General features: G+C 45.9%; 1 protein-coding gene across 1 annotated transcript in view; it reads left to right on the top strand.

Annotated features, from left to right (window-relative positions):
* CALCRL (calcitonin receptor like receptor) overlaps window positions 1-9,456 on the top strand; it is a 125,749-nt gene that overhangs the window by 93,677 nt on the left and 22,616 nt on the right. The window contains exons 6-7 of the mRNA XM_015405935.1: window positions 3,106-3,197; window positions 8,147-8,273. Coding sequence (XP_015261421.1) covers window positions 3,106-3,197; window positions 8,147-8,273 — 219 coding nt within the window. The remainder of the gene's footprint in view (window positions 1-3,105; window positions 3,198-8,146; window positions 8,274-9,456) is intronic.

Below are 9,456 nucleotides of genomic sequence, written 5' to 3'. Positions count from 1 at the left end.
CTGGCTATGGGGCTGTGGGCAGCTTTCCACATTGTTTTACCTCCTTCTTAGAGTGCACTCTGGGTATAATGTTTTTCGAGCAAGGCATCTGTTAAGCAGAGCTTGCTGGAGTCACTAGACTTTACAATGTGTGAAAATGGGAGGAGAGGGAATACAACTCAGGAGAAACAAAACCATAGAGTGGCATAGAATGGTATTGAGAGAACTCTGCCAAAGAAGGTGAAAGAGAAAGAGAGAGAGGTTTTGCCTCACTTGCAGTCTAATCTTCAAGCTGTTCTGCTAATGTCCAGGCTGCCACAGTGGTCATGGCCATTCAAAGCCAGCGTGGTGTAGTGGTTAAAAGCAGTAGACCCGTATGTGGAAAATGGGGTTGATGCCCTGCTCCTCCCCATGAAGCCTGCTGGGTGACCTTGGGCCAGTCACCATTCTTTCAGGTCTCTCTCAGCCCCACCTGCTTCACAATGTGCCTGTCGTGGGGAGAGGAAGGGAAGGCGATTGTAAGTTGCTTTGAGACACATGAGGCCTGCTGGGTGACCTTGGGCCAATCACAATTCTCTCAGAGCTCTCTCAGCCCCACCTGCCTCACAAGGTGCCTGTTGTGGGGAGAGGAAGGAGATTGTAAGCCACTTTGAGACTCCTTACGGCAGGAAAAAGGGGGGGATAAAAACCTACTCTTCTTCTTCAAATATATTTTTGAAGTTTGGGAGGCACATTCAGTTTAATGACAGCTCGAGGGCCATCGCAGTTCCTATGGAATGACAGTCCAGTCAAGTCTCATGGGTTCACAAGGTCTATTTATAAAAGCCTTGTGGCTTCCTTCCGGAGGAGGAGAGGAGACTTGAACCTACTGAACTCTAATTAGCTCTGAGTTCCTTCTTGGTCTCTCACAAGAGGAAGGAGCCGGCACGCAGCTCAGTTTAGAACCAGCCTGCCCAACTTGTGACCCACCAAACTGCAGGTAGCAGGGTCCTTGACCCCCTTCCCTCCTTTTTTGGCGGGGGGATTACCCTGTTTTAGGAAGGAAACAGAACCCAGAGGTAACAGGCCTTGATGGGTCACAGTTTTCAGGCCTCGTTTAGAAGTGAATTGATTTCTAATGTTCTGCTGGACCTTATCAGCTTTGGCTTGATGCTGGGAGCCAGCCCTGTCTCCTGAGGCAGAGGAAGAAGCAGACCAGACTATACTAAATAATTGACATATATTATAATAAGTATCTATAATAGTATACCTATAATCAGGGGTCGTTTCGTAGAAAAAGAGCTAGGGGGACTCATTAGCATAACTCATTAGCTTATGCCACACCCCCTGACATCACCGGAAGTGTGTCATAAGGCCACACACCCTGACATCACCGGAAGTGTGTCATAAGGCCACACACCCCGCCCCCAACGGTCCCGGCCGCCACCGCCGGCCTTGCAGCTCCACTGCTGAGCCCCCCGGCGGTGGACCTGCAAGGCCGGCGGGAGTGCAAGGAAGCCCCGCGAAGGCCCTCCCTGGCCCCAGGCAGGCAGAGGTGGGGAGAGGCAGGGAGGAAGCAACTTCCTCTTGGCTGAATGAGGGCCGGAAGCGGAGCGGCTGGAAGCAGGGGGCGGGGCTTCGTCATGTGCCCCCCGTACCTCACCCGGGGGAACTGCGATCCCCCCCGAAATGACCTCTGCCTATAATAAATACCCACACGCTACTTGAGGATCCACAGGAGAGGAGATCTGGGGAGCAGAGAAGGCATGGGAACCCCTTCAACCTCATGGCCTATGTAATTTCTGTTGAGGGCCGATGGGTTAGGATGATAGCCAATATTTTATTTATTAGATTTTATTAGATTTTTATCCTACCCCTCTCCCAGAATGGGGCTTGGGGCTGCGAACAACATAGCAACACAATAGCAAAATGAAGCCACAATTTCAATACAATTGAGTTAAAGACTCAGCACATAGTAAATGAATGCTTTTGGCATAAAAATCAGCAGCTGCGTTGACAGTAGAGCCCACCAAAATTACATTAGCGGAATGCCTGGTGGAATAACTCCGACTTACGTGCCCTGTGGAACACAGACAGGTCCTAGTCTCCTCAGACAACGCATTCCACCAGGTTGGGACCACGACTGAAAAGAGCCTCGCCCTTGTCGCACTCCAACGGGCCTTATTGTACAGCAGTGAGGTAAAAAGGGCTGGTAAGGAACAGGTGTAGCTTGATACAGAAGCTTTGATTTCAGAAATATGTACTGTACACGATGAGGAAATGCCAGGAGAGAAGAACAATTTGGAAGTCACTTCTTCAAGATTTCCCTCTCCAGGACTGTATAAATTCTCAAGGCCTTGAACAAGCTAACCCCCCTCCCCTTATTCCCTTTAGAAAGGGGGAAAAATCTTTCCATATTCTGTGTTGTTAGTCAGTCCTCCTCAGACTAGTTTTTTCTGGAGGGGGTCTCTATCTTTTGGTTAGTTTACAAAGCCATGGTTTTGCACTTGTGAGGGGAGTCCCCCGAGTACTTGGAAACCACCAATTTGCCTGTGAGGGGCCCAGTTTTGCTGCATTAGCGATTTGTCTTGTCCATCAGATAATTTCATTCATGTTTGTCTGGATTCATTTACTGCTCCCTCACCTAAAACCACTGAAGGAAAATTAACCGTTCTATTTGGGGCGTGGAACAAGGGTTACTGGGAGAGGGGAGGTATTTGTGAATTTCCTGTATTGTGCCTATTTGTTAATGGGCACATTATGAATGAATCACACTTTTTAATCCACAAGTGTCCTCAGTGAAAGTGAATTCTTGTTAAGCAAGTGCAGAGAGGAGGCTTGGTGTGTAAAAGCCAGTGGTTCTGACTGCCGAATTGCCCTGCTGTCCTGCAATTGACCAACTATTTCAGTTGAAGAATGCTAAATCTGGTTCCAGTCCAAAATTTAGGGAGGTAAAACTGGACCCAACTCCAGTTTATAATTTGAGTTTAAAAATTAGTAATTTTTCTGGCATAAAGTGATTGAGTATTGGCACTTTGCTGTTTCTGTTAGTCAGCTGCTGCATGGAATGTTTGAGATGGGACTGGGGTGTATGGTTCAGTTTGCCACGGTTCCCGTTTTCACACATATTCCTGTCTCTTCTTGCAGACAGCTCTGAATTTGTATTATCTCACGATCATTGGCCACAGCCTCTCCATTGTTTCATTGTTGATTTCCCTTCTCATATTCTCCTACTTTAAGTAAGTATTCTTTGCATTCTTTGATTGCAGTGCCTAGTCCTTTTGCTTGCAAGCTGTATACATGGTTCAATAATTCGAGATGTGTGGTATCTCAAGCAGAGGAGTGAAAGAACAAGAAAGGGATCAGATGTTCACACTGAGTTCCTCTTTGGTTATTAACGTCAGCTCAGAAAAGGCAAGAGGAACATCCTGTGTCCCAGATATCCTGGCCATAGTTCTCTCAACAAGTTGGATGTGGTTGGAACTGAGCAAAGCCATTGTTTCGTATTCACAGTTGAATGAGTGAATGAATTGTTTATTATGGCCATAGACCAACAAGATAAATCATACAATACCAAAAAAAGTTTATGTAGGCCCCGGTCACACGAAAGGTTTTGGGCCGGGAGAGGGACGGATCGGGGGCACAGCAAACAGGCACAATCCCACCGCAACATATGGGAAACGTTGTGCACCCGTCCCCGATCTGGCCCTTCAGGCTGAAAAGCCACATCTAAAATAAACCACCAACAGAGATGGACTTACCAGCACGGCCGCATCAAGCGCGGCCGTGGGATCGCCGTCGCGTCCTTCTGCCAGCACATCTAAGACCCCTGACCGAACTGCACGTGCTCACACATGCGCAGTTCGGCAGCCTCCGTCTCTGCCTCGTCGCTTTCTCCCCAGTGTCCCCGGCATCTGATCGTGCTGGGGAGCAACTGCGCGGCGGCTCATGGGATCTGTATGATCCCGCCGCTGCGTGTTTATTTTGGTGCGGCTTTCAAAAGAAACCTCCCCTTTGCCCCCCCCCCCCCCCCCCGGTGTGGCAGGGACCTTAGAAAACATCATAGAAAACTGGTACATGGGTGATATAATATAAAACCAAATTGACTCAATCAGTAGAGAATTATGGTAGGCTCTAGTGGCTACACAAAATATGGTGATTCTATCTGTAATCCAAGGCTCATGGTGCAAGAGAAGGAAAGTATAGGATACCTCCAATTTTCCAGGGATTTTGGGCAGGACAGGAGTAATAAAAGCATATCTAAGATCACCATAAAAAGAGCAATGCAATAAAAGATGTCCAGCAGTTTCAATTTCCCCCACTTGCACATAGGGTTGCCAGCCTCCAGGTGGGGCCTGGGGATCTCCCACTTTTACAACTGATCTCCAGCTGACAGAGATCAGCTCCCCTGGAGAAAACGGCTGCTTTGGCGGGGGGACTCTTTGGCATTGGACCATGCTGAGGCCCCTCCCCAAACCCTACCCTGTCCTGGATCCACCCACAAAGTCTCCAGGTATTTTTCAACCCAGACCTGGCAACCCTACTTGCACAAATGCATATGTGGCCCTACTATGACACCTCACAATATCCCCCTTCCAAAACTGAAAGTATTCACAACTTTGATTTAAAATCTTATAGCCAGTTCCTTTAATTGTTGCACTATCTGTGGCTCTTACTGTATATCCCCCCCCCAATGTTCTCCTTCAATGTCCCTTTTATTTGGTGCCCCGCCAGGATCTTTTGTACCCTATACTAGCTCAATTCCCAGAGATTCCTGACGATTTTAAGGTTCTGTTTTTACTTGATAATCCAGATACGGAAATAACAAAAATAGTAGCAAGGTTTCTTCTTACGTTCTGATAAGTAACCACTAGGTTTTTCTGTTTTTATGCTGTTTTCCTGCGCCGTAGCTCCAATTTTACCCTATATTGATTTGTATTTTCCGATCTATATTTAACCTGATCTCCTATTGTATGCATATACATATGACAATAAAGGCTTGTCAGAGTCAACTGTATATTTTAAAAAGTTTCAGGAAGAGATCAGCAACAGTTATGTATACCAATACATGGTTGGACCATTCTACAAACTAATTACAAGTAGCCATGTCAACAACCTTCCACCAATAGAGAACTGGAGTTTCTCTTTCAAGTTCTACTTGACACCTCAAGGGTGAAAATACACGGAAGTTTCTTATTTGAACAGGAGAAGTTTAAGTCATTACAAATTAATTTCCACCTTGAGGGTGGAAAAACATGAAAGTTTCTTATTTGAAAAGGGGGAGTTTATACCAGTATAATTTCCCCCTTGAGGTTGGAAGTACACAGAAGTTTCTTATTTGAAGAGGAGAAGTTTAAGCCACTACAAATTAGTTTCCCCTTTGAGAGTGTAATTATGTGGAAGTTTCTTATTTGAAAAGGAGGTGTTTATGCCACTATACATTAATTTGCCCCTTGAGGGTGGAAACAGACGTTTCTTATTTGAAGAGAAGTTTAAACTACTACAGATTAATTCCCACCTCAAGAGTGGAAATACACGGAAGTTTCTTATTTGAAGAGGGGACGTTTAAGCCACTACAAATTAATTTCCACTTTGAGTTTGGAAATACGTGAAAATTCCCTGTTTGAAGAGGGGAAGTTTAAGCCACTGCATATCTGTAGTAGTACAAATCTGTAGTGGCTTAAACTTCCCCTCTTCAAATAAGAAACTTCCATGTATTTCCACCCTCGAGGTGGCAGGTGAACCGTAGAAAGAAGAACTCAGTATCCTTTGGTGGAAGGCTGTTGAGCTACATTGACTTTCCAATCCCTTCTGAAATTCAGCTGGACATTTTCTTAAGTCTCTTGTGTAAATACTGAGCATTCCTCTTGGTTAAAAATGTTTCAGAAGAAAGTGAGGTTTTTCTTCTTTGATTTGTTGTTTGCAGGAACATCTGCAGTCATTTTTAAAATTTTCTTTGATGCCTTCAGATTTAATAGTAGTTTACATTATGACATGGAACGTTTTCTTCTTTAATTCCCACGTGAATAAATAGCAGCTTGATTTGTAAATGACAGATCTTTCTCTTTCTGTTACCTTTCCAGTCACTATTAATCCTGTTGCTTTGGGTGCCATTTCAGTATGCCGTTGCGTGTTACCACTGCAATGGTGCCCAGCAGAATCCAGATTTGCCTAGGTTGTAATGCTCAGTTACATTATGAATTGAGCATCACCTCCCTGAGGTTCTAAATTAACTTGTCATGTAAAACGAGAGGCTTGGACCTACTAGAGCATTTCTACCCGTGGAGCACCACTTTCTCTCCTTCCCTGCTCTCCCACAGTCCAAAACGCCAACTTAACCTATGACATTTTTACAAGAGAATCCCAACCATAGGAAGGACCTCCCTGGAGAAACCCAAGAAACATGTCCGCCCAAACAACCAAGAATCAGGACAGCCCAATAACCAATCAAGAGTCCCCAAAAAACCCAGCTTCCTGGTTCTCATAAGGAGTGAGCGGCCGAAGCACAGTACGCTTCTTCACCTAAATGGGTGAGCAGGTTGCGCTCCTTGCCTGTCCTGACTGTTTCATCAGGTGAGAACAGACCTTGCTTCACACAAATTCCCACAAGATCCCAAGTCAGTTCTTGGCCCCTGAAAGATCTTAGGCAGGAAAGGGCTTTCAGCTCAGTGTTAAGTGGCGGATTCCCTGGTGGCGCCTCCTGCTGCTCCCAGTTCCTTTTGGTAAAAGCATAGCCATGGAAAAGGGAGACAGGAGCTTCTCCTCATGATAGTTTGAGGTATATTAGACCGTGAAACCAGTATATTTAAGAATACTTGTTCCGTCTAGCGCTAAGTCGGAAGTCAGGAAGGACCTCCCTGGAGAAACCCAAGAAACATGTCCGCCCAAACAACCAAGAATCAGGACAGCCCAATAACCAATCAAGAGTCCCCAAAAAACCCAGCTTCCTGGTTCTCATAAGGAGTGAGCGGCCGAAGCACAGTACGCTTCTTCACCTAAATGGGTGAGCAGGTTGCGCTCCTTGCCTGTCCTGACTGTTTCATCAGGTGAGAACAGACCTTGCTTCACACAAATTCCCACAAGATCCCAAGTCAGTTCTTGGCCCCTGAAAGATCTTAGGCAGGAAAGGGCTTTCAGCTCAGTGTTAAGTGGCGGATTCCCTGGTGGCGCCTCCTGCTGCTCCCAGTTTCTTTTGGTAAAAGCATAGCCATGGAAAATGGAGACAGGAGAATCTCCTCATGATAGAGCACCACTTTCTCTCCTTCCCTGCTCTCCCACAGTCCAAAACGCCAACTTAACCGATGACATTTTTACAAGAGAATCCCACCCATAGGAAGGACCTCCCTGGAGAAACCCAAGAAACATGTCCGCCCAAACAACCAAGAATCAGGACAGCCCAATAACCAATCAGGAGTCTCAAAAAACCCCAGCATCCTGGTTCTCATAAGGAGTGAGTGGCCGAAGCACAGTACGCTTCTTTGCCTACATGGGTTGCGCTCCTTGCCTGTCCTGACTGTTTCATCAGGTGAGAACTGACCTTGCTTCACACAAATTCCCACAATATCCCAAGTCAGTTCTTGGACCCTGTAAGATCTTAGGCAAGAAAGGGCTTTCACCTCAGTGTTAAGTGGCGGATTCCCTGGTGGCGCCTCCTGCTGCTCCCAGTTTCTTTTGGTAAAAGCATAGCCATGGAAAATGGAGACAGGAGCATCTCCTCATGATAGTATATTGATGTATACCGTGAAACCAGTATATTTAAGAATACTCATATCTGGGAATAGATTGAGATGGATAGCCATGTTAGTTTGTCTGTAGCAGTAGAAAAGAGTAAGAGTCCAGTAGGCACCTTAAAAACTAACAAAATGTGTGGTAGGGTATGAGCTTTCGTGAGTCTCTGGCTCACTTCTTCAGATATGTGAAGCTATCTGAAGATATTCTTCAGGTATCGGAAGAAGTGAGCAGTGACTCACGAAGGCTCATACCCTACCACACATTTTGTTAGTCTTCAAGGTGCCTACTGGACTCCTACTCTTTTCTATGGATATCTGGGAAGTTTCTGTGAGTTCAGATGACAACTCCCTATTCTCAAGGGATTGTATGTGCATTCTGTTTGCGTAAAGGAGAGGAATCGGAGGGATTCCCTCTTGACCGTGCCTGTTAACTCTTTCTCTTGTGCCTTTGCTTTCAGGAGCCTGAGTTGCCAAAGGATCACTCTGCATAAGAATCTTTTTTTCTCTTTTGTGTGCAACTCCATTGTCACAATTATTAGCCTTTCAGGAGTGGCAAACAATCAGCAATTGGTCGCAGCCAATCCGGTAAGTGAAGATGCATTTGGTTGTCTTTCTGGTTTATAAGGAGCATCATTTAGTTCAATTCAATAGAAAACATAGAGCTGGAAAGGGACCCAGAGGGTCACCTAGTCCCATCTCCTGCAGGAAATTCACAGCAAACTCCCCCCTACATTTCCCAGTGACCCCTGCTGTATGCCCAGAGGCTGTACAGTCAACTGAATGATGCATCAATCCAGAGTTTCTTGCACAAGGCATTGGCTCGGACCCCATGCTAAATTTCCATCAGCAGAATGGGACTCCTTCACCCTTCCTGTTGCAGCCCAAAATGATCTCCCAAATGCTTCTCCTCAGAGACAATGCTTCTCCCCCCCAAAAAAAAAAATCAAAGAGGAGAGTCAGACGTCTGCAGCAGAATGAGTCTATTTGCAAAAATAACCCTCGCCCCCCCTTCTGTGGTGATAATTTCCCACAAGATTCAACCCACTTTATTATATACTCACACAGTTCTGACTTTGCTACAATAGACGTTACACGTGCAACCTGACATGAGAATGGGTGATCCCACAGGTTGAATTAGCATGCCCTGTGATTGAGACTACTAGAAAAAGTCTTACTGTCATTGTGGAAACAATTGCCATTTCCTATCATGTTTGTTCACGGTTGTGGGTGTCTGAGGGTGATCAAGGGCTGCTCACAAGCGTGAAAGAAACTTCTTGAGTGCATGAATTAACCACAGAGGAGTGGCCATAATTTGAATCCTGAATCATTCCACAGATTACTTTGAACTCTCTTTACATGTCCACTGCTTGAGAGTGTCCCAACTATTGTGTTGCATTTCTAACAGCCGGGAGGGGCTGTTGTGTAGGACTTCCACTGAATAGTTTGGAGTAAAAGGCTGACTTGCAAAGAGTCAGAACAAGCAATTAGTGTGGGCTTTTTGTTTTGCAGAAAACGAAATTACACATGTCAAAGTCTGCAATAGAATCATACCGTAAACCTTTCATGCATTCCTTAAAGGCACTAGCTAGCTAAGTATACTTAGGAGCATACAGTAGATCTCCTAGATGGTTTTGAACAGGATGTTTCCTAACGCAGACTGGCTATATAAATTACAAGACGGGGACCCGCGATACTCGCGGGGGGGGGGGGGGAAGAGCTCCGTGTCCTCCATCCCCCCCCCCCAATCTCCCCGAGGAGGCGGCGGCCG

Source organism: Gekko japonicus, unplaced genomic scaffold, assembly GCF_001447785.1.
Source record: "Gekko japonicus isolate JY-2015 unplaced genomic scaffold, Gekko_japonicus_V1.1 scaffold317, whole genome shotgun sequence".
NCBI classification, from domain to species: Eukaryota; Metazoa; Chordata; class Lepidosauria; order Squamata; family Gekkonidae; genus Gekko; species Gekko japonicus.
This window is presented reverse-complemented; position numbering and strand designations above follow the sequence as displayed.